This window comes from Canis lupus, chromosome 26, assembly GCF_003254725.2.
Source record: "Canis lupus dingo isolate Sandy chromosome 26, ASM325472v2, whole genome shotgun sequence".
Classification (NCBI taxonomy): domain Eukaryota; kingdom Metazoa; phylum Chordata; class Mammalia; order Carnivora; family Canidae; genus Canis; species Canis lupus.
Genome location: NC_064268.1, coordinates 1,977,597 through 2,002,295, shown reverse-complemented (window position 1 = coordinate 2,002,295; position 24,699 = coordinate 1,977,597). Strand labels below are relative to the sequence as shown.

The window sequence follows — 24,699 nt, the reverse complement described above, 5'->3', positions numbered from 1 at the left end:
ATGGGCGAGTAGTGTTCGTGGCCAGTGCCCATTGGGCGCTCACGAGTGTTGCCCACTCGCATGAGGCACGAAGGCAGCGCTGACCTCACTGCCCCAACAGCCAGTGGGTGGAGCTCCAGCACTTACCTCTAGCAGCTGGACAGCGCCTTCATGTTCCTTCTTAGCTTCAACCTGAGCCTTTTTTATGATAAAAAGAGAGAAGAGTAAACATTTGAAGCAAGGGATGGAGAAAAGAATCAGATCAAGTCGGGGCATGGGTCTCTGATGTTTACCCCCCCTAGGAAGCACCCCATTCTGAGGATCTAGATCAGTTCTCATTTCTCTCCCCTTTGGGCAAACAAGAGATGAATACTGGCCGGCTGGGACACTCTGTAAAATGGGAAATCATGCCCTGACTTGGCAGCAATGGGATAGACAGGGGTGGGAATGCGACCAGAGCATGATGCAGAGACCCTGATCCTCGGGAGAGAGGCAGTCACACGCACAAGGAGGCTTGGAGAAGAGCTTGACAAAGCTCCCGGAAACCTGGGGCGGTGGAGGGATCACTGATCCTCTCCCCAGCTACCCTTAGCTGCTTGGGAAACAAGACGCCGCCATGCACTCAACCACCAAGTAGCTGAAGGTCAGCTGCGATCGCCCAGGGCCCCAAGGAGAGCCCAAGATGGGAGCCCCAAGCATCTGACAGGTGCTCAGCTGCTCAGCCTGTGGCAGGGGTGGGGGGTGAGAGGGGCAACCCTCTTCAAATTACTTGAAGCAAAGCCACCTGCTCTATAGAATAAGAAATATTCCAAGTTTCATCAAACCAGCCTCTCAGGATGGCTGTTGTTCGAGCACATGGTGAGTTCACACAAAACGGAAATGCAACATTATCATCCCTTGGTCTCCCCAACCCGAGGGCTGGCACTGTGACCTGGCCCACCTGGCCTCTGTGGCCTCCTCTCCTGGGAAGAGCCCCAAGGGCTCTGGAGACCTAGCCTCATCCTGATGCATGAGACCAGCTCCAAACTCTCAGTGGTTGGTTTACAGGTGGGCTTGAAGCCTGGCTACAGCTTTGCCAGGAGTACTAGGGGAGAGGGGACAGACAATCCCTGCCTTTGGGACCCAAGCCTGAGTGGAGGACAGTTTGGAGTGCCGCAGCCGTCCTGCCACCATGAGGGATGAGGCTGGAGCCGCCTCCACCTGACCGTCAAAAGTGCAGCCAATACACCAGGGAGCAAAGGCAGGAGCGTGCTGGATCTAGCCAAACCTGAAGCCCATTTCAGCTGTGTGCACAAAATTCCCTCTTTCTATTTTCTGTCCCTTGAAACCAAGAGTCCTACTGAACACAAGCATCAGCTCTTGGAGAACACACCATTTCCTGTTTTAAACCTGGAGGCACTGAAGTTCCGTGAGAGCCTGAGGCTGAGTCCCAAGCCGAGAAGGAAAGCTTGCCCTGTGTGTCCATGTGGACAGACACCCCCTTGCACTGGTTTCAGTGGCTTCACAGATGTTCCCAGAGACCCTGAGAAGCAGGTTTTGGAGAGGTTTATCTCCTGACTGCAGGGCACCTGCCTCTTGGAATTTCAAGCACTCATGAAGAATCCATGTGTTGGGCTGAGATCTACATCTAGAATTCTCGGTTCTGGAGGAGCACGGTCTCTCAGCGCCAAGAGAACAGGTAGGGATGGGCTGCCCAACACTGCAGCCCCTCGGGAGGAGGCGGGAGCTCTGCTCACCCGGCTTGGCCCACGCATGGGGAGCCTGGGGTCCCTGCAGAGTTCATCCCCACACGTCCTGCGGGCGCATCTCTCCGAGGGGCTCCAGAGCTTCCAGAGGGAAGCAGACAGAATGCCAGATTCATTACACCACTCTTGAATTCAGTGGAATCTTTAAGTGCTTAAAATCGTTCCTTTCAAAGCAGAAATGAGACCGACAATAAATAACAGAACCAGGGGAAGAAAAGACAGCCATCCAGAGGACGTACGGGGATTATATAAATAACACCACCATTGAGCCACTTGAGTCAAAGATAGTTTCCAACTGGCAGGATGAAAAACAACAACAAAAAAAACCCAAAGCGAGCCATGAAAACTCGGCCAAGTTTGTGGTAATAACTCGGTTTCTGGCTTCAGGAGAAAAGCAGGAGCTGGTTTTCACAGGCTACTTGCAAGCTGGGCCATTTGGGCAATCAGAATAGATTGTTAAAATTAACAGAATTGTCAGCGCTGAATTCTTGCAACGTCTAAGCAACAGCTTACGTGAAGCTCATTTGGGGGCCGTGGCCAACTTGCGGGGGAAGCTGTGACCTTCATGCAGGCACGATTTCCCACACAGAGCACACGGTGATGCTTGAGAGGGCCCATGGCTGTCAGGGGCACAGAGTCCCACCGTCAGGGGAGGGGGCTGTCATCTGGGAGATGGAGCATCCAGGGCGGTCGGTCACCAGGGCTGCTCACGTGGCAGTTTCCAGCAGGGCACAGGGGTGCAGACATGCTGGCAGACTTGGTGCCAAGGTCCGGAAATCTGGCTGCGACGGGCCCTGCACCTAGTGCTCAGTGTCTTTGGCGACTGGTTGGGGCTTGTGGGTGCTGGTGAAGATGCAGCAGGGCAAAAGCATTGTGGGGGCTGCAAGGAGCCTCATGTCAGAGCTGAGGGAGCCACCGACTGGACACCCGGTACCCCAGGCATGCGTGGTAGAAGCACACGGAACTAGGGCAGATTCTCCACTGAATGAACACGAGGTCAGTCCGCAATCTCCTACTATCTGCACACAACATCCACAAGAAGGATTTGAAATGGAGGCAGAGCAGCGATCATGATGTGCATGGTGGCTCGGGCTCCGTGGCAGCCCTAACCCTGAAAGCAGTCACTTCACCCATGGGAGGAACTCTGAGCCACAGTAAAATCAGTCAGGACTGCAGACAAATTTTAAATTTGGAAACACCCTTAGCTTATCACAGCTACTGTCACCAGGCAAGGATGCAGCTGGCACATGGAGCTGGAAGTCTGGAGCTGCGGAGCAGCCAGGCTCTGGCCACTGGTCGTTCAGAGAGGAGGCACCAGGGTGTGGGAGCCTGACCTGCAGGGGACTGGCGCCCACAGGCCGTGGGGAGGGCGGAGCTGTGTCTTAGTGACTCCTGCGACAGCCGTTCACGGAATACTGCCTAGAATTCATCACCGGTTGAGACCACCACCAAGTCTATTGATGGCTGCTTGCCACACCCCTTTCCTTGTCCCAGGCTCTCGATGCCTCTTCGTTAGTGTTTGCCAAGCACCTGCTGAGTAGGGGGCCGTGTCTCCGTGTGTAGACACTGTTCTCTGGGGACAGATCGCAGGCAAATCGATGAGCAAACAGCACCATCCGCAGGGTGGTGTGCTAGAGGATGCGGAGCAGGGAGTGGAGCCCCTCCCAGGAAGGGTGGCACAACAGGGACCTTAGTGACAAAGTAGGCCAGCCCTGCCATTATTGGGGGACCAGGCATCCTGGGCAAAGATCCAAGAGCGGGAAGATTTGGTGTGGTCCAGGCACGGAGGCCAGGGTGGCAGGAGAGGGGGAGGCAGGGAGGCTGGAGCTGAGAGTCCGTGAGCAAGCATCCCGGGCACCAGGCCCTGGGCTTTCCACACATAGAACAAACATTCACAGGGTCGCTGCCTGATTGTTACTGTCCAGGGCCTCACTCGGCACCATGCCACCAGCCCCCAGAATGTGACTAACACAAAGTGCTCCATAACTGTTGACTTGTTTGTTGAATGAATGAAGACAAGGATTCTGGACAGAGCTCTTGGTTCCCTGATTTTCACGAGGCAGGTCCCATGGGACCACCGATGGCCCTGGTGGCCCACAGATAGCCCTGCGCCCTGCTTGGCTGTCTTCTGTATCTTTATTTTTTAAAGATTTAACCCATTTATTAATGAGAGAGAGAGAGAGAGGCAGAAACACAGAAGGAGAAGCAGGCTCCATGCAGGAAGCCTGATGCGGGGACTCAACCCTGGGACTCCAGGATCACGCCCTGAGCCAAAGGCAGATGCTCAACCACTGAGCCACCCAGGTGTCCCTTCTGTATCTTTAGATGCTGCAACCACCCAGCTACCAGAGCTACCGGCTAGCTGGACAGCCTCATTTTACCCTGATTTCCGTTAGAACAGCCTTGGGAATTTTGATCTTTCTTTCCTTAATTCAACAAATGTTTCCATTTGCTTCTCTCAAGCACCATATTGGGCAGAGGAGTGATCTTCTGGGGAGAGAGAGGCACCCCAGGGAAAACTTGGGGCCCGGGACCCTGGCAGCGGATGCCCTCACTTCCTCAGGGCAGCCCAACAGGAGGCTGAAGCATGGAAGCACCTGCAAGCACTGCCTGTCATTTAGAGGGAAAGTATACCCCTCCTTCCCTAACACCTGCTGTACATCAAGACAGGGACACTGCAGGCTCCAGGACACAGACAATCCAACGAAGTACAGACAGGTATAAAGGGAGCTCCCAGGAGGTGGGTCCCAAGAACTCCAGGGACAGGTGATGCACGGATGTGGCTGAGGACACCCTTCAACTTGGAGCTGGTATCGAGATGTCAAGTGGAAGGCTGGATGAAAGAAGTGGGTTCACAATCCAGCATGGAGAGCTAGAGGTGTGGCAGGTATCCAGATGGTATTTAGACCCACAGGGCCAGATGAGGTCGCCACGGGAGCCAGTGTCGACGGAGAGATGTGGCTCATGGACGGAGTCCTGGGGAACACCTGTGATGCTTATGCGGAATCTGCGTGGAAGGAAAGGTACTGGAAAGGGTGGCGTCCTGGAGCTCTACCACCCAAACTGTGTGAGTTAGAGAGGATGAGGACAGGGACCAGCCCTTGGCATGATGTCCACACCTGGGTGGTAATAAGAGCCACTACATGGGCAAGAAGAGGACAGGGGTCCCACTGGAGTGCAAGCAAGGAGCCTGAGAGCTGTAGCCAGAGAGAACATGTAGCTCTCAGAGATAAGCCCTCTGCTGTGCCGTGAGACTCCGCTTTGGACCTCAGAGAGTTCTGGAACTTTTATTGTGGTAGGGGGGCGAGGGCCAGATTCTGGTCAGCCCCGAGCCTTAATACTGGAGCATCCTGGCCTCACAGGTTCAGTGCAAATTCACTTTGTGCTGCTCGCCAGCCGAGTGGCATTTGGCAAGTTACTTAATGACTCCGGGGTTTAGCGTCCTTGATTCGGAAATGGATGATGACAGTACCTACTCTAGGCTCATAACAGGCTTGAAGTGAGAAGGTTCCATTAAAAATCGTCCCCAGAGCCCAGTAAGTACCTGGCTTCTTTTAGGATAAAGATGCCATTTGTTTCCTCAGCCCTTCCTGGCACGCATTACCCAGCGAGCTCCCAGCCCTAATGCCCCCCACCCCATACTGCCCCAGCCCGTCCACAGGTCTGTGCTGCTCTGCAGTGTTTATGTGGAAAGAAAATGCCCCTGTCCACTGTCTTTTCTCCAAAAAGTGAAAACATGGGACAGTAGGTCTCCTGAGAGCCAACTGATGTCCCTCCACTTGTGGCTTGGAGGCTTCCCTCCCTCCCATGCACCTATGTGGAAGTCAGCCAATCCAGGACCATGCCAGCTGCAGCGATGTTCCCATCCTCCAGGTCCACACTGATGCTCGATGCTCAAGGGCTGGGAGGCCCAGGGTCAGCCTGGACTTCCCCTCCCGGCATGCCCCACCCCTGCTCCTTCCACCACAGCCCCCGAGCAGACAGCTCAGCCTCCTGATCTGTCCTGGGATGCATCTACTTACTTCTCCCCACTGCAGCCGTTGCCCTAGGCCAAGACCCCAGGCCTCCCTGCCCCTCTGCAGATCAATCCCCAGCATGATGCTCGAAGAATGAGCATCACACCTTGTTAAACCCGTTTCAGCCTCCCAGTGGCTTCCTGTTCCCTGGGAACGAGATCACGCTCCTTCCCACAGCCTGCAGAGGGCTGGGCGCCATCTCCCTGGGACGCATCTCCTGCCTGCCAGCACAGTCTGCATCCCTCTAAGGGCCTCCTTCCCAGGGTGCCAGGGACCAGAGCACTTGCATTACCCATGCCTGCCACTCCCTTAAGCTTGCCGGGTCTGGATTCCTGCCCTCATGAACCTATCACTTCATTCTGTCCCACCCCCTCATGGCACCTGCATGATCTGAGCTCAGTTCACCCTCCCTCTGTGAGGGTAGGGGGGAGCTTACTCTCCACGTGGGCACAGGCCATCTCCCCGCCACTGGGCCCCCCTTCTGGAACAATCCTGAGTGGCTGACACACAGGTAGCACACAGCCAACATTTGTTGAATGAATGAATGAATGAATGAATGATCAAATCAGCAAGTGTAGCATGCTGGCCCTCCATGGTGAAAATCAAATGGAAATATGAGCTCTAAAGAATCGCCAGTCTCATTCTGTCAAAGTTCAATATTCCTCTTTGAGTACTTTGTTAAAAAATCAGAGCTCTAAGCAGTTACAACATTGGCACACTGGTTTTGCACTAGTTTCTCTCCCTCTGCTCCTGCCTCTGATTAAGCATCAGTTTGTCCAAAATAGAGACCATGAATGAATGCAGGGAAGGGAGAGAGAAATTGGATGAAGCACAGAAAAGGCTGAATGACAGAATTGGCTCTGGTGCACCTTCCTGGCATCAGATGCTTTGTAAATAAAACTCCAGGCTCCTGGAGAATGCTCTGCTGAGAAACATCGACCTGCCACCCCTTCCGCACGGAATTCGTATTTCGCCAGGCTTCCTCTCTGCCTGGGAGGTGCAGGGCCAAGAAGGCGGGCTCCGGGGCTGCAGGGAGCGGGCGCAGGTGTCCAGCGGCCGTGTCCGGGCACCGGAAGCCCCTTCCACACGGGGCTGAGACACGAGCAGTGTCTCTGTCTGGACTCCAGCAAGCAATATCCTTTCTGGATAACATCCAATGAAACATCGCTTCTCGCTGTGCCAGTCAGCGCATCCTGGCAGGTAACAAGGCCGGACAGTCCCCATCAGCACGGGCTTAATGACATCTATCCTTGACGCATGGTCTCAATAAACCAGTAGAGAAGCAGACCAGGAAATTCTCCACCGGGTGCAAAGCTGTTCCCAAACTCCACAGGGGAAGGGGCCGTGCCAGCAGACACCCATCCCCAGCCAGGTGGGCACATGGCCCCAGCTCTTTGTTTCAGGATGAGAGGCCTGGAGAAGAGGTGGGCTCAGGATGAGAGGGCCACCCAGATGCGGGAGGAGCTGCCTGCGCTGCCAGTCAGCCAGCCTATCTCAGGAGTGCCCCCCTCAGGCTGCCATGCACCTGTCACCCAGACCAGGAAGGCTCTGGCTGGAGGCGCCGGCTGCCTTCTGGGGAGGAGTGGCCCCCAGGTAGGACTCAGGAAGGAAATGAGAACCACATCTGGACCCAAATCCCAGGTGAAGAGAGACAGGAGAGGACCAGGGCTGTTGACAAATTGCGGCTGGGGGCAATGTTCTCAGACCCCAGCACCACCACCACCATGGGTGCCACGGGGATATGTCCCCTGAGCTGCTCAGTCCTTGTTTCTAAATCTCTGCTTCTCTTTCCTCTTTCTTCTCTTTCCCTGGCTTCCCTCGCCCACGACATCATGCTGCAAATATTGCCCTGAGAGGTGCTTTGCTCACGTAACACTACATCATGAAAATCTCCCCAGTACAGCAGACATAAACCAAAATTATTCCTTTTGATGATGCTGTCCTGGTCTCATACAGATGCACCCCAATTTATACCCCCACCTTGGGTGGGCATCCAACTTAACCCCAATCCCCGCCCCCAACCCACACACCAGCACTGAATAAACAACCCCCCAAAACCCCTAAAGAACAAAGAAAACAAAACTCAAGTCATTTTGAACCGGCTCCTGAGGTTCTTGCAGGGCAATTTTTCCAGAATGTAAGGTTGCAAATCAAGATACATGCGCGTTTAAATTTTCATCAATGCTGGCAGGTTGCTTGCCTCCAAGGCTGAAGTGGCTGACACCCCGCCGTGGCCACAGGAGTGTGCTCTCCCTACAAGCCCGCCAGCACCGTGTGCTGGAGCCTCCAAGTGTTTGCCATTGAGCCCAGGGACGTGGGTTATTCAGGGGAGCTGGGTGCACAGCCCCCACCACCTCCTCCCTCCACACCCCTACCCCCCCGCGTGCCCACCGCTCACCTTCTGCAGAAGCTCGATCTCCTGCTGTTTGGCGTGGAGGACAGCCAGGGCTTGCTCATGCTCCAGTTCCAGCTGCTGCCGCCGCTCTGCAGCCTCTCGCATATGCTGGGAGGACAGGGCGAGGTCAGGGGAGACCCGGAAGTCCTGTGAGGGGGCCCTGCAGGATGCTCTGGCTCTCATCACCCTCTCTCCCCTGCCTCCCAGAGTCCTGATGCCAACAAGCCTTCCACCTCTGGTATCTCAAACACCCTGAGCATTTGAGCAGAACCAGAGGCCCTTGTGCAAGGAGAACTCTCTCTCCCGTCAGTTCCCCCAGCCTTGAGCAAGTGACAGTCACAGGTTATGGATCCTTACCTCCGTAGTGGGTATTGTTCCAAGCCTTTTAGGGTGATTTAAGTTCTGCAATCCTCCCATTCACCCAGGAGGCAGGCACTATAATAGGGAAACTGAGGCACAGGGAGGTTCTCCTGGCTCATCACTCAGCTGGCAAGTGGCTGACCCAGATTCGAGTCAGGCTCGATGAAGCCTCTGAATCTCAGGCTTTGGTGCTGTCTGCTGGCACTCTGCTCCAACCACACTGGCCTCTTTCCAGCAGCTGGCCTTTGTAAGGATTCCCGGCAGGTGCTTGTGGGTATGGCACAGATACCACAGTGACAGTGGAGACGCACCTCTGGCATTTTGGGGCAGTACAGGGCAGAGCCACACCTCCCTGGGTTCAAATCCCAATGCTGACCTTGGACCAGTTGGTGAGTTAACCTCTCCATGCTTCACTTTCTCCCCCTGGATGAATTATTTATTGGTATTATTAGCCACGCTCCCAATATGCCAAATAACTGTTGTTGATTGTTAATTATGAATCGGCACTTGCTTCGTGCAGGTGTTCTGAATGTCTCACAAGTTGGAGTGGTGCCCAGGTTCTATGAAGTGCTGTGTCACATCTCACCCTGAGCATGAGACCCGAGTGGCCACAGAGGCCTGGAGCATGTTGCACAGCACAGCACCCTAATCCCACTCCAGTGCGGCTCCGCATGCACAGGGGTAGAGGAGCCTGCAGAGCGAGCCCAGTGGCTTGGACCACAGCACCGGTAAGATGCGAGGAAGAGGCCATGCTCCTGTTTATGGAGCACTCATTGCGCGCCAAGCACCCACCAGTGTGTGCACTGCCTCATCTGACGCCGGCAGCCCGGCGCTGCGGTCACCGCTGGCCATGGGCAACAGACCCAGAGAAGCCGAATGAGGCCACCTAGCACAGAAGCCTTTCCCAGAGCGGCAAGCGTCAAAGTCAGGGTCTGCTTGCTTGCTGACCTTTGCTGCCTGAGGCCTCCTGCCAACCGCCTTCTCCACCGTGAAAATCCGCTGCAGGCAGATCTGCGCTTTCAGGCTCTGAGAGGCAACCTGGTTTGCATGAACAATTATGCAGCTGTCTAATTACACTATTGTTCCGGCTAATTCCTGTGCTTCTGTTTATTTTGGAAGTGGGCACTGCTGAATACAGCCTGTGTACTCTTTATTTAGCTTCAGGAAGGAAGCTATTAGGGAAGGAGGAAACTATTTTCCTTACAAGGATTTATTAGAAACACTGACTGGACAGGGAGATGGCCCAAGCGTGCCGCCACAGGCTTCGGGGCTGCAGGGCTGTCGCAGGGTAGCAGACCCTCCATGGGTTCCTCACCTGGACTTACAGCCCAGATGGATGAAAACCACTGGCTCCAGAATTTTGGGGGCTGAGGAAACAGTCCTATGGACTGGTTGTCAGAAACGCACATGTGTGTACAAGTACGCGCCCCTAGTGGGGTTCGCTGCTCAAGGCTGTGATGCCGTAGCAGGGAGGACAGATTCTCGGGAGCTCACACCCCACCTGTCCCTTCAAACCGCCCCCTGCCCCCAGCCTGCTGCTGTCCCTGCACTTGATGTCCTTCCCAGTCACATGGCCCGGAGGCGTCTCCACTGGCCACATCCACATCCTCACTGCCCACTCTGCTATCTGGCTTCTCCCAGCACTCAGCTGACACCCCCTGCCTGACATCCCCCTGGGTGACAGGGAAGCTAGGGGCCATCCAGCCATGGCCACCTCGTGCTCCAGGGACTCATCCTTTGGCACCTCTCCACCTACAGCCATTCCTGCACAGGCACACCCCGTGCCTGCCCAGAAGCCCGGGTCCTGCCCGGCTCCCTACCTGCGTGGTCTCTTGACACGACACAGGGGTCTCTTGCTCTGCTGTAGTCTTTCCCAGGCTGATATCCCACATCACAGCTATAACTGCCATTTATACACTCATGCTTCCAAATTGAATCCTTATCTCTTTGTTCATAGCCACCTGCCCACTCACCCTCTCCACGTATGGTAGGAGGAATCTCAAATTTAGCCTGTCCAAAATTGAGGTCTGGATTTTCTCTCCCAAACCACTTCCTCCCCAGCCTGCCCATCTCAGCATGGGCACCAAACATCTACACAATTCCTCCAGCCAAGGAGCTAGCGGTCTTCCTCAGTCCCCATGTCCTTTCTCGCTCAACATCCAGAGCTTTGCAAAGTGCTTCCAAGTGCAACACAGTCTTCTGTATCTGCCACCGCCAGGTGACACAGGTGGTCTCCCTGCCCCCAACAGGACCCCCTGCCCCCAGAAATGGCCAGGCTCACGCTCCAGGGTGGAAGTCACCCACATGCCTTTATATGTCTACCTGATAGAGTAGGGGTCCCCAGGGAGCTAGGGAAGTGGTATTTCTGGGTGCATCTGGGAGGGGTTTACAGAAGACAATGGCATTTGAGTGGGTGGAAGGAGAAAGGAGTAGCTATCCCCCATGTGGGTGGCCCCCATCCACTCCACTAGGACTTGAAGGACAAAGAGGTGGCAAAAGGCACACCCTCTGGGCCTGAACTGAGACACATCCATCCTCTCCTGCCCTTGGACACCTGTTTCCTTGTTCTCAGGCTTTCAGACTCAGGCCAGGACTTAAAATCAGCCCCCAAATCTCAGGCCTCCAGACTCAGACTGAATTGTGGATGGCAGATCAAGACCTGAGCTGAGATCAAGAGTTGGACACTTAACAAACTGAGCCACCCAGGTGCCTGAAGAGAGACTATTCTTGATGACATCATCTGAGCACCTTGATTCAGCCATGCCTGAAGCCCAACCTAGTTCTCATCTATCCCACTTTATCAACCAATGACTTTCTTCTTTTTTTTCTTCAAACTATTTGACATAGGTTTCTATGAACTTTAACCCAACTTGTTCAAACTAAAATATTTTTCAACACCATTTATGGCTGCCACACAATTTATTCCATGTCTTACATCATGCACTGAAAGTTCAAAATTTTTTCATCTTGCTTCTCAAAATAAAGAGACAGCTAGTGGATCACGACAGCTTTGGGGCTGTTTCAATGCCCTGTTTGGGGTAAGAGAGTCAAAGGAGCTTTGCAGAAATGATTGACATCTTCTTAGCAGCAGAAAGAGCATAAACTGATCAGGGAGGCAGGGGTGGATGGGGTCAGGGTGCTTGGTTTACCACAAGAGTCATGTCAGGCTGGTATCTACCTGGTAGATACCAGGTGCCATGTCTCTCCATTGCTCAGGCAAACAAGTCCCAAGCTCAAAGTCACTGGCAAGAGATTAACTTCCTCACAGGGTGACCATGATGTGTGGAGCTGGAGACCCAGGAGTCCAACAGAACCAGCAACCAGCCTGAAACTCCAGGCTGATGGCCCGTCCAGAGGACGTACACGGAGGCCACACTTTAACCTCACTGGGACCTTCCAGCCCAGGAAGGAGCAAGGGGATGAGCTCAGGGTCAAGTGGAAGGAGGGGGGTGACCGGGAAACCTCAAATCTGTGTGGGAGCACCTGATGCCGCATGTGGGGCCACAGCACATTGTAGATGTGCTCATTGTAGGTGATAGCCCTATAATCTTGTCCTGTAAGCAGGTTGCTGGCAAGGTCTTCCCAGCCCCAGACACCAGCATCCTCAATCTCACCTAAACACAAGTTGTAGAAGGACTGTTGTGCTAAGTATTTCATACACATGACTCACTGAATCTTTACAACAACCTTGGGGGCAGGCACATTTTTACTCCCGTCTATAGAGAAGGCAACCAAGGAAGTTACATAAACTGCCCAAGGTTGCCCAGCCAGGAAGTGATGCAGCAAGGACTTGAACCCAGGGAGCCCAGCTCCCTGACCTGTGCTCACAGCCCTTCACTCTGTCATCTCCCTGCCCTGCAGGAGGCTTCTCATACATGTGGGATGCACCTATACGCAGGCTTCCTGCACGACAAGGTCTCTCCATGCGAGACCCTGTCGTGTGGTGTCTCTGAAGCTCACGGGCCACTAGATACCCTCCATCCTTGGCCACGATGTGGAGTGCGTGCCATGCGGCCAGGGCAATAAAGGGCAGCCTGCATTATCTTGGGAGGCGATTTACATCGTCATTCTTATCATTTCTCAAGTCTTTGTGATTCAGGCTGTCCCTGGGAGCACCGGGGACCCACATGTTCTCACAGAGAGCTTGGAGACCCTTGGCTTTCACCCAAAGACAAAATCCCACCAAATTCCTAATGTTTGGCTTTACCTCCTTTTACAGATAGCTTCCCAGTGCCAAGGGCACAGGCCCCATTCCGCAGGAACATTTCACATCTGAAAAGCACTAAGGATCAGGCACCGCGGCAAGAACTCCTGTCTAAAATGCTCTGCCTGTGGCGGGATTTATTTTTAAACCGGCGATATTTATATCTGATGTCAGCCACAGCACCAGCTCTTAAGTGGCCTGCAAATGTCAAGATGCCGCTTCCCCGGGAAAGCTCACGCATGGAGCAAATTGCATTATCTCCTCACAGGTGGATCAAAGGAGGATTTGTCTTCTGCTTTGGATCCGGCCCTGCCTGAGCAAAGAAATGAAGGAAAAAATAATTTCTCTCATTAGGAGTTACTGGCGACGCGGTTAGTGGCACGTTCATGGGCTCCGGTATGCACGGTGGCAATAGCAAAGCATCTCTGCACACAATTTCCTTACACGCCACATCTGGTGGCAAGAATCCCAGCGCCGACCAAGCTCACGTCCTCAGACACGGGGAAGAGGAGGCGTTGCGAGGGGTTGGTCTGTCCTCCGCGTCCGTGACTTCTCGTCCCATCCATGCAAGTCAGATTCATTCATAACGAGAATTAGCATGAAAACAGGGCCACGTGCATTCTGGAAGCAGAGACGTATCTTGGCCAGAGCGTCTGATTTCTCACACTGAAGAGAATTAGGACGCTGGGAGCCCGTGGGATGACATCTGAGAGCCTCCCTGACTCCCAATCTGTCCTTCCTCCCGTGGACTCCCCAGCGAAGGCAGAGACACAGGACAGGGTGCTCAGGCTATGCCGTCCTTCAGACCCCTCCTCCTGGAGCCCGGCGGCCCCTGCGGCGGCCAGGGCCGAGGGCACAGACCGTCAGAAGGTGCTCACAGGCCTTCCTGCCCTCCCTGGGCAGTGTGCTCATCTGCCAAACAGAGAGAGGAGCTTGCCTTCCCAAGGTCATTGCAAGGACCAAGCAGGATATGATTTTCAAAGTGACCTGCCCAGAATTGCTTAATGCAATTATCGGTGAGTCCTAAGTACGCCGTCTTATTATCTGTTTTCTGTTTTTGGGGTTTTGTTTTTTTCTGTCCCTTTCCTGTTCCAATTTCCCTTTCCTGCCTTTTTTTGGGATTGTCTGAATGGTTTTTAGCACTACTTTTTTTATATAAGATTTTTTAAATTTATTTATTTGAGAGAGAGAGGGCATGAGCATGGGGGATGGACAGAGGAAGAAGCAGATCCCCACTCCACCCCTATTGAGCAGGAACCCTGACTCGGGACTCGATCCCAGGACCCCAGGATCATGACCTAAGCTGAAGGCAGACGCTTCACCGACTGAACCCCCCAGGTGCCCAGTTTTTAGCATTTTATTTTAGTGTATCTACTGAGTGTTGGGCTATAAATTTGTACCCAATTTTTAGTGGTTGCCTCAGGGATCTCAATATACATGTTTAAATTTAAATAATCTACTCAGAATTGTAACTTGCCTCTCTACGTGGAACACACAAACACGACCACAGTGCCGTATCTTTACTTCCCCTATTTATGTAGTGGTTGTCGTGGGTACAATTACATCTATATATGCCATAAAAATCATGGAGAAGCTCTCAGTGATGAGAGTTGTGATTCATGAATAGATGAGTCCTGGGGAGGTGACCAGTGAGTGGAAGTTTTGGGAATGAGCAGGAGTTGGTTAGAAGCAGGATGGGCAGGGCATTCTAGGCAGAGGGGATGGTATGTGCAAAGGTCCTGTGGGAGCAAGGACTGAAGCAAGTGCCAGGATGGAGGAAGGCTTGTGTGAATGGGGCCGTGGATGGGATGGCCAGGACAATGGAGGAGTGATCACACGCCTCTGGATGCAGCAGCCGGGTGACAGGGAAATGGGGAAGCAATAAGCCTTGGTGTCTTATCTTAGGAACTACAGGCTTGGGCTGAAATGCAGTTTACATTCTGGACACGTGCTGTCATGTATCCAAACACCACTACAGAACACTTATTCTGTGCCAGATGCTTGGATGCTTGCAACAGAATAATGAACAAGTGAAAGATTAATTTCATTCTGGTGAAGCTTACATCCTGCGGAGGGGGGGAGGCAGGAAATAAACAGGCTATCTAGCAAACGAACGCAAGTTTCAGGGACCAACAGCATGATGGCGAGGCAGGGGGATACACGAGGTGGGGAAGGATGTAGTGGACACTTTACTCAAGCTGGTGAGGGACATGACATTTGGCCGAGACCCACATGATGACAAGGAGCCTGCCAAGTAAAGGTTGGGGGAAGCTCAGGGAGGCAGGGGCCGGCGTGGTGTGTGTGTCTGTGGTGCAGGGGTGCATGGGAGTGGGTGGGAAGAGGTACGGAAAAGGGGCAGGTCCAATCCCTCTCCATGGTCCGTTGCACCCCCGGGATGACACCCTGAAGCCCTCACTTGGGTACACACTTTGGCCACTAGTGATGATTGCAGGCTGACCCGAAGCACACTCACCCCGCGTCTGGCGAGTGCTGCGCCTGAGTCTGCCAGTGCGGAGGCTGCGGCCCAACCCGTGGAGAGTGCGTACTGGGGGCATCGCGTGTCTGGGTAGGCTCCCGGACGGAGGCTGCACACGCGCCACACGGGAATGGGCAGGACCAGGACCCAGAAGGGCCGTCCGGTGCACCTGTTCCCTGCTGCCCCTCCCAAATGCGTCTCAATCTGACGGAGGGGCCCCACATCCCGCTGCTGTTTTCACTCACATGCTCCTGATGACCACAAAGTGGAACACCCAGCATGTTCAGCAGCTTGGATTTTGGATGAGCTGGCTCAGGACCCAGCAGAGAACGAGGGACTCAACAGCCCTGCCCTGGAGAGAAAACTGTCAACTCCACGGTGGAGGGGGTGAGGGTCCGAGTCTCAGGACGAGACCCGGTGCCGTCCTTCTGCCGGGTGCAGAGCAGGATGCGTGTGGGTCCCACGGCACCAGCCGGCAACCAGCCTGCATGCAGCCTCATGCAAAGCCTCTCCCTGAAGAGGTGGGGGCAGCCAGGGCAGCTTCCAGAGCAGCAAATTTCCTGCGTCTGGCTCAGATCTGAACATTGAGACGACACTATCGTGGCTTGGATCAGGCCCATCAAGGGTTTGGCTGGAGACGGAGACCTCAACATGACTTTCATGGTGCAGAAAGCCCCAGAGGGTGTTACCGGAGCCTGAGTCCAGAACAGAGAAAATGAGCCACAAACATTAGTTACCACCGAGACTGGCAGCAGGCAGATCTGCACTTGGCAGCACAGGGCTATATTTCTGTGCAAAGGTATGAGGAGAGGGCAGGCACAGGGAAGGCCCCGCAGATAAAGGGAGATTAATTGTTACCGTGAGAGTCACTTATTAAACCCAGATAATCAGTTGTTCCCAGATAATCAGTTGTTCATTAACAAAATTAGCCTTAGATTGTCTGCATTTAAATGGACCGATCTGTTGAATTATGAGAATAGAACCTGGTCCTGAAGGGTTTTTTTCCCTTTCCCTTTGAATCACAAAATATAATGCGCCAAGTGTGCTTAATCAAGGCCGTCAAAATGTACCTGAGTGAACTTCCAAGCCTGGCACAGGTACAGGGTGCTGGGAGGCAGGCTGGCACAGGGTCGCTGGCATGGTGCATGCAGAACCGGGGGCACTCAGTCTCAATGACAAGACGGTCCCAAAAAGGCCAGGTAACACCCAGCCTCCCTCCGCAGTCTTGCTGGCAAGGCCTGTGGTCAGATGTTGTGGGTGGGCTGGGCTCCCTCTGGGGCTGAGGGCAGGGTCCCTCTGCCTGCTGGTCCCTAGCACCCCTTGTCAATCTCCGGCTGCATAACTTCCCATCTCTGCCCCCATGGTCTGGTGCCTGAGTCTCCAAGTCTCCAGACCAAGCCATGCCCCCTCTCGTGGGGCCTGGTCTCACTCCATCCTACCTGCAGGCCTTCTTTCCAGGCAAGGTCACACTCAGGCTCTGAGCAGATGTGAATGTGGGGGACATGGTCACCCCACCACACCCCACTCTCCTCCAGGACTATGGCCTTGTCACCAGGAGCTGTCCTTGGGCCACCAGGGGACAGTGGCTGCACCCATCGGCTCCTGTCTGCTTCATCAGCGATGTCCAGGTGGAGTGTTTTGGGCAGGCCACTGTCCCTGGCCAGGGCTCTCATCCTGTCCTAAACCACAGATAGCCACCTGTTCTGTCTTACAAGCAGCACTGCCTTCCTGATCCTGAGCAAGGAAACAGAGCAGAAGGAGGACACAGTGACTGAGAAGTCCTGAGTGACTTTTCCTCTCCACGGGAGCTGGTATGATGCCCAGGACCTAGGACACCTGTGTTCCTGGCAACAGGAGGTCCACATGAAAAACACTCAGGCCATCCCGCAGAATTTTTGAGTCTGAGACGTTGGAGAGAAAGTCTGTTCCGCTTGCTCCATCTTGTCACCAGGTCAGACACATGTGCCTGGACCGCTGAGTTTGGAGGCCTGGAAGTCAGCATGGGGCCCCCTAGCCGGGCCATGTACACGCCAGGAACCGTGAACACTCCAGCACTTTGTCCTCAGGGATACACTCTGTGCTAGGAGGAGGCGGCTTCTGATTTGAGCTGGGTGTGTGCAGAGCATGTGCAAACCCCAGTGAGCAACCTCAGCCGCAGACCTTCACCTGAGTGGTCATTCCCCGCAGAGAGCGTGGGCAATGGTGGCCACAGCGGCAGTCCCCGGCCTCTCACTGCTCACCCTGCATGATCTGCTCAGTTCCTAATCTACTCCGGTCGGTGGGTATTTACTGAGTGCCCACCGTATGCCACCTTCTGTCCTAGGCAGCGGGGATCTTACATTTTGTAGGGAAAACAAACAATACACAAGTGAAAAAAAACAAACAAATAAAATGGGCATCTTTGAAGAGAATGGAATCAGACACTGTGGTGATGACAGGCAGGACAGTGGCTCCTGTGGATGAGCAGGTCGGAAGAGGGGCGCTTGGGTGGCTCAGTGGTAAAGCGCATCTGCCTTTGGCTCAGGTCCTGGGATCTAGTCCCTCATCAGGGTCCCTGCGTGGAGTCTGCTTCTCCCTCTGACTATGTCTCTGCCTCTCTCTGTGTGTCTCTCATGAATAAATAAATAAAATCTTTAAAGAGAGAGAGATAGAGGGTCGGAAGAGGTATTGCCAAGGAAGTGACATGCAACCAAGACAGGGACAAACTGCTGCTGAGGAAAACAGCATTCCAAACCATAAGTGCAAAGGCCTTGCAGTAGAAACAGGTGCTGCATGTTCCAGAAAGAGAAAGCCACTGTGGCTGGGCACTGGGTGACAGGGCTCAGGGTGGAAGTGGGGGTAAAGGTGGGGGACACAGTGTGGGGTCCTGTGCTAAGAGTTCAGATTTTAATCTCTCTGCAATAAGAAGCAATTGCTAGGTGTAAGCAGCAATTTTGTTTTATTTTACCAATGTGGCTGCGGCTGCAGTATGGAAAATGGGCTCTAGGGGATAATTCAGGTAGGTCACATCTGAAGGTCTCCGGAAAGCTGAGCAGCTATTGTGAGCAGGTTGCTCAGAAGAGACTGGTTCCACTGGGCAGACTTAAGAATATTCTGTGCCCGTCTGCCACTCAGCCCACATTTATTATGTGGTTTTTCTATGCCTGTGTGGCACATATATTGATAAGCAGAAAAAATATAGGACCTGTCCATGTGGCACTTACTGTCTCCTGGAGGGTGACTGGGACAAAAGCAATCAGACAACAGGCATGGCACATGCAAAGGCCCTGGGGTGGATGGAGCATGCCTGCGGGAGGCAGTAGAGGGAGGCCAGTGTGGTTCAGCCTTCAAGACCTGAACTTTCCTGACTCCCCCCCATCTTCCTGACCTCATCTGCTTCCTAGACCTCTCCCTGTTCCTCAGACATGTCAGGGACTCACCCCTGCCTCAGCCTCTGCTTGCTCTGCACACTCCCTCCCTCCCTCCACCCAGTTACCCCCACAAAGGTCACACCATCAATGAGGTCTTCCCCAAGTGCTGCATACAAAGCCATCTTTGTCTTTTGTACTTGTCGCCACCTGACACTTATTTGCTTATGAACTTGGTATAAGGGACGCCTGGGTGGCTCAGCGGTTGAGCATCTACCTTTGGCTCAGGGTGTGATCCCAGGATCCAGGATCAAGTCCCACATCGTACTCCCCACAGGGAGCCTGCTTCTCCCTCTGCCTGTGTCTCTGCCTCTCTCTGTGTGTCTCTCATGAATAAATAAATAAAATCTTTAAAAAAAATAAAAATAAAACAAATAACTTCATGTGAATCAAGGGTGTGAACTTAGGTCACTTTGGTCCAGCACCTGGAGTGTTTGGCACATATCAGGTGCTCACAAAATATTGTCGAATGATCAAGCATGTCCTTAAGTGTGGGTTTCCGTGGCTCTCTCACCAGGCCAGTCACAGCAGCCCTGGGGAGTGTCGGAGGCAAACTCGTGTCCTCTTCGAATCAGCATTTGGGTCACACGCTTCTGGCTATTCAAGTGCCGAGTTACCTGGCAGCCCCTGATCCAGCGGAAAGGCCTCTGGAAGCACTGCGTGTTGCTGGACTCCTGATTTACATGACCAATTATAGGCCATCAGAGACATGCTGCATGGGATCTTTAGCTAGACTGAATTCCCAGGATGGAGACAAGCAGCACATCAGCAATATTTGGAAACAAAAAACCCAACATCTGAACGTGACCAATGGACTAATTATCCGTTCAGACAGACACGGAACACACGCTGGCGTGATGCCAGGGCTGTAGTCATGCACGTTAGCACAAAGCAGGCATGCTTCATGTACTGAGCATTGTGTCCCCTCTGCCCCCCATCCCTCCGAGGGCTTAGAAGACAGCATCAGGTACGAGGTGGGACAATTTCGTCAACTGTGACCACCAGATGATCAAATGACAAGGTGCTGTGATTGCCATCCGAGCATCACACTAGAACCCAAATGAATCGCTTCCACCTCACATGTCTTCTGGTAACTGAATGGAGCCACCTTCATGATGATTAGCAGGACAAAGGATCCCCTGGTCACAGTGCACCCCATCTCCAGCACAAGGTGATCCTGACACCCGAGTCCCCATCACCCATGTTCTAAGTCACAGCAAAAACTTACAGCCTGACCCCTGGCGTGGTCCGTGTCACTCCCTGTCTGCCACACCCCATGTCCAGGCCCTCAGCAAATTCTGTTTTTCTACCTCGGAATCTCACCCAGAACCCGCCACCTCATGCTCTTCCCTGGTCCCTGCGGGGGAGCAGCGGTGCCCTCCTGGGGGCATCGTCCTTGACTGCTATAGTTCATTCATTCCTTAGAGCCCCACAGAAGGGCACCTGGGGGCTCAGGCAGGGAAGTGTCTGCCTTTGGCTCAGGTCATGATCTCAGGGCCCTGGGATCAAGCCCCACGTTGGGCTCCCTGCTCAGTGTGGAGTCTGCTTCTCCATCTCCCTCTGCCTGTCCCCCTGTTCATGCGCTATCAAATAAATAAAACCTTAAAAAAAATGGTGAACGGAGAGGAATTTTGTCCAGTGGGTATTAAGCACCTGGCTGTGCTCTGGACCCAGGGGATGACCAGAGCCATGGGAGCGTTGGGCAGAGGGTATGAGCCCAGAGAGGCCTGCCCAGGGGTGAGGCTCCTGGTGTGAGTGACTGGTCATGGGGACAGCTGGGGCAGCATTGGGATCCGATCTCTGTTTAAGTGGTGCCACTCTGGCTGTCAAGTCCCATGTGACGGGCAGGTGACAACAGCAAAGGGGGGCCCAGAGAGACCAGGGGAGGGAAATACCAGAGCCCAGGACCTCACAGCTATCATGTGTCCCCACAGGGCCTCATGGCTGTCACAGGTCCCCATGGGGCCTCATGGCTGTCACAAGTCCCCATGGGGCCCCCATGGCTATGACATGTCCCCAGAGGGCTGTGACATGTTCCCACAGAGCCTCATGGCTATCACATACCCCCACGGGGCCTCATGGCTGTCACAGATCCCCATGGGGCCTCACAGGCTGTCACATGTCCCCACGGGGCTTCATGGGCACTGACCTCTACTGACAGAGATAGCAGCGCCCCTGACAGCTGCTTATAGGCTGCCCACCCAGCTACCACCCAGTGCCACCCTTAGACACAGGGCCCCTATTTCCTGGCTTCCCGGGGACAAGCCCACCCGGATCCCACACTCCATCCCCAGACCATACCGTAGCCTCTCGACCCTGGAGTTCTCTGTCACAGGGTCCTCAGGTTTCCCCCCTGGTCCTGCATAGGTCACCTCTCTAGCCTACCCCCCAAGGACGGATGACACCTCTGGTGTGTCCACCCTTACAAAGGAGGGCAGCCAGAGAGAGAGATGTTGGCAGGCATGGGGTACAGAACCTGAGCCTGGAACCTGGGACGTCTACATGGGTGCAGGACCCTGACATCCACACCCGGGGTCAGATCGGGTCAGGGCAGGGGGCTCCACAAGTCTGGTCATGATACACGTGCTCAGTGCCCTCCAGGTAGGAGGAAAGACTAGCCCCAAGCACCCAGGCAGGCAGGGATACAGAGGTTTGCACACATAAGCTTTCACACTCCTGAACCTATAAATGAGGCCTCCTCTGCCCACAGATAGGATCAGCATTATTGCTGCTGAGGCAGGCTGGATTCCAGCCCCCAGAGATGCCCACCTCCTGATCCCTGCAGCCTGTTCACATGTCACTTCACTCTGTAGGTGTGGTTAGGGAAGGGCGTTGATGGGAGACTGTCCGACGCTGAGACTCAGCGTCACCACAGTTTCCTTTATGCAGGAGGCAGAGACGAGAGAAGATGCCACATCACTGGCTTTGCAGGTGGAGGCAGCGGCCGCACATGGCCACGAGAAGGTTGAAAAGACACGCAACGGAGTCTGTGCACAGCCTTCAGATGGCGCACCCTGCTCACACCTTGATCCTGGATGCTTGGTCCCCCCCACTATAGCAGGACACATTCGTGCTGTTTCAGGCTGCAGCCATTTGTTACAGCAGCAACAGGAAACTAATCCGCATAGTTTCCCAGCCTCAGGGCCACTTGATTCCCTGTCTTGGAGCATGCCCTGGAGGGGTCCCTGCCATCCAGACACCAATAAGCCCCCTCCCCGGTCATGCCAATCACAAATGCCCTCGGGCTGCCAGACGGCCCCTCTGAGAACCTCTATGCTCTGCACCATCCCTCCCAATGACGTGAATCCAGCATCCGTTGGCAGAGCCTGCCCTGGGCACAGCCAGGGATTCCCAGCCTAGCTGCTGCCGGGTTCACCTGACACCCACGCCATCCCGACCACCGAAGGCAGGGCTGAACGGCCGTGCTTCATGCCTTCAGAGAACTCAGGCGGTCATCTGCACGCTGTGGAAATGCATGATTGCATGGTAGGAGCTCATTTCAATAGGGGTGCTGCTCTGAATGCAGAGCAAATGGTGGCCACAGAGCAGTCACAGCCAGCCTGGGCCCTGCCTTCAGGGAAGTCGAGGCAAGCATATACAGAGCAGGAGCTTTGGTATATCTGTTGATCATCACACAGATTCCAGAACATCCATCACCCCAAAAGAAAAGCAGCCGCTCTCCATCCCCACCTCACCCCAGTCCCTGCCAGCCACAGATCTGCTTCCCTCCAGGAGCCAACAGTTTCCCCAGAAGGGATTATGGTCAGCATCCTAAGAAATGGGAATGCATAACTGATTTCACTGGGACCACTTCCAGAAATATTTGAATTGTGTTATTTAATGCTTTTGATACCACAAAAGGCATGAAAACAGCCCGAGAGCCCTGACTCTGGATGGTGGTATCAAACAGTCTCCACCACTGGCCTCTGTGCAGCCCTGCAGTCTGAGCCCCACATGCTGGCCCCGGGGCAGTAGAGGCATCACTGTCCTACCTTTAGGACCTGTTCTAGGTTCTCCAGCTTGGCTTGGAGCCGAAGATTCTCCTTCACGGCCAAATCGCGTTCTCTGGTCACTATGGCAAGCACGTGGTAGAGCCAAGCATGCTCTGCTTTCACCTACAAGGAGCAAGGAGAGAGAGAAGGGGGCCGGTTACAGCATGTGCAAGAGCTGCGCAGGCGTCTCTCCCCAGCTGGCATCTACCGCTTCCTCCTCCCCCAGCCTGGACCGTGGACTTCATGCCAGGCCAGTCCTGCTGGGGTGAATGCATGTGGCCAGGGCTGAGCAGTTAGCGCACAACATCCCTCTTCCTCCCGCCTCCCCTGTCACAACGACAGGCACTGGCTCAGGAATGGTACTGTGACCCAGGCCTGCCCAACCAGGGCAATCCCATCCCCTGGATATAGTGCCTGGTCGGGGGGAACACAAGGTCCAGGTGCATCCATGCAGAATGAGATATTGGACTGCCAGGGAAGCCTGGGAAGAGACTCCATCTTTTGTCCACTGGACTTGGAAAGTTGAGGACACGTGGTTAGAGCTGGAGCCACCATGAGGGGATAATCCATCTGAGAACAAGATGGACATAGAACCAAGAGAAGCAGAAGGAAAAGCAGGATCCTGATGATATAATTTGAGCACCTAGATCAAACTGTGCCTGAAGCTAGTATATTCCTTTCCAGTCATGCAGCTAATAAATTCCCTTTGTTTGCTTACACTAATCTGAATCATTTTTTGTCCCTTTGAATGGAGAACCATAACAGATAAGAGTATTACCCAAATTGTCCAGGATATTAATTGTTTTGTCTAAAAATTTCATGTTTGTCTTAAAAGCAGATAAAAATGGCCATAAGGCTCCCTGTGCTTTAGGGTGATGGATGTGCTAATGATCTCAGAAACTACGTGCACTCTAAGACCACAGCTCCCAGGGCCAAGTTTTGAACTTATGTGGGAGGCCCCACTAACCCTCCATCTTTCCTATGGCTTCTCTGAAAACAGTCAGGATGTGGCAATGAGGCAGATAGGTACCTTGGTTCATTTCCCATCAGTTTTCGCTGTGCGGCATATTTGAACCAACCACAGTCTTTGCATTTCTTCCCCTCCTTCCCATATGTTACAACCTGCACTATGGCTTCAATAAGAGTCTGCCACGAAGTCCTGTTTGTCAGCTCCCTTTCTGTTTCAAGCACTCTATGTACAGAGTACAAGTTCCACGAAACAATTTCTGTCATTAGAAGAAAGGAAGGCCCCACGTGGCACCGCCGAATGGCACAGGGTTATGGGGAGGCTGTTATTACGAGGTCAGAGAGAGGTCTGATACACGAGAGCATGTTAAAGTCGCTCTGCTCCAGCAGGAGACATCAGGCAGCGAGCTTGGGAAAACATTCAAATGCTCCTGGTGAAAATGTCGTGACCTATCTGAACTGAATGGAACTCACACCTGAACCCCAATGCTAGGGCACGGCTTCCCAGAGCCACCACTTCCCACGTTCTAACTCTGCCAAGAGCAACGTCCAGCACTCCATGGCCAGCCTCCTGTAGCAGCCAGCACACATACACCCCGATGTAAATCAGGGTTTGCCTCCCTCGGACCGGACCCTCCTGTGGCTGCCACAGAAATTAGAACTGTGTCCAGACTTCCGGCCCCACCTGCATGCTTCTGCAGCCTCTGCTTCGCCAGCTGTCCGATCTGATGCTCTGCCCCAGGACCACCACTCACATGCTCTGGCTGCCCTGGCCCTCCCTTTATCCTGTAAACAAGCCAAACTCTTACCGCAGGGCTTTTGCACATGCTGTCTGCACCACAGCAAGTACCTATCCACTACTCCCTCTTCTCTTGATCCCGGCAAGTCTGGCTCCTTCTCATCATTTATGCCACCTCCTCAAAGAGGTCCTCCCACTGTGCTCTAGGTGATGAAACCCTCCCCACTTGGCTGCCCCCAGCACCCTCGCTGCTTTGCCATGCCTTATTTCCCTCAAGCATTTCTCACTATCTGGAATATCTCACTATCTGTGTAGCTGTTTACATTTCCCTGTGGTTGCTCCTCATTAGAATCCAAGTCCCAGTTGGACAGGACTTGTCCCTGTGACCTAATTTTCTGTCATCAGAGCCTGGAGGAGTGC

At 53.8% G+C, this 24,699-nt stretch overlaps 1 protein-coding gene across 21 annotated transcripts in view; it reads right to left on the bottom strand.

Moving 5' to 3' along the window:
* RIMBP2 (RIMS binding protein 2) overlaps positions 1–24,699 on the bottom strand; it is a 225,363-nt gene that overhangs the window by 64,633 nt on the left and 136,031 nt on the right. For 19 of the 21 annotated variants that reach the window (XM_049101659.1, XM_049101656.1, XM_049101658.1 and 16 more), the window contains 3 exons: positions 22,575–22,697; positions 8,139–8,243; positions 127–177 (listed from right to left, as the gene is read on the bottom strand). In XM_049101659.1, coding sequence (XP_048957616.1) covers positions 127–177; positions 8,139–8,240 — 153 coding nt within the window. In that variant the 5' untranslated portion in view covers positions 8,241–8,243; positions 22,575–22,697. Of the gene's footprint in view, positions 1–126; positions 178–8,138; positions 8,244–22,574; positions 22,698–24,699 lie in introns of those variants that run through there. The other 2 variants (XM_049101650.1, XM_049101662.1) reach the window with 2 other exon arrangements.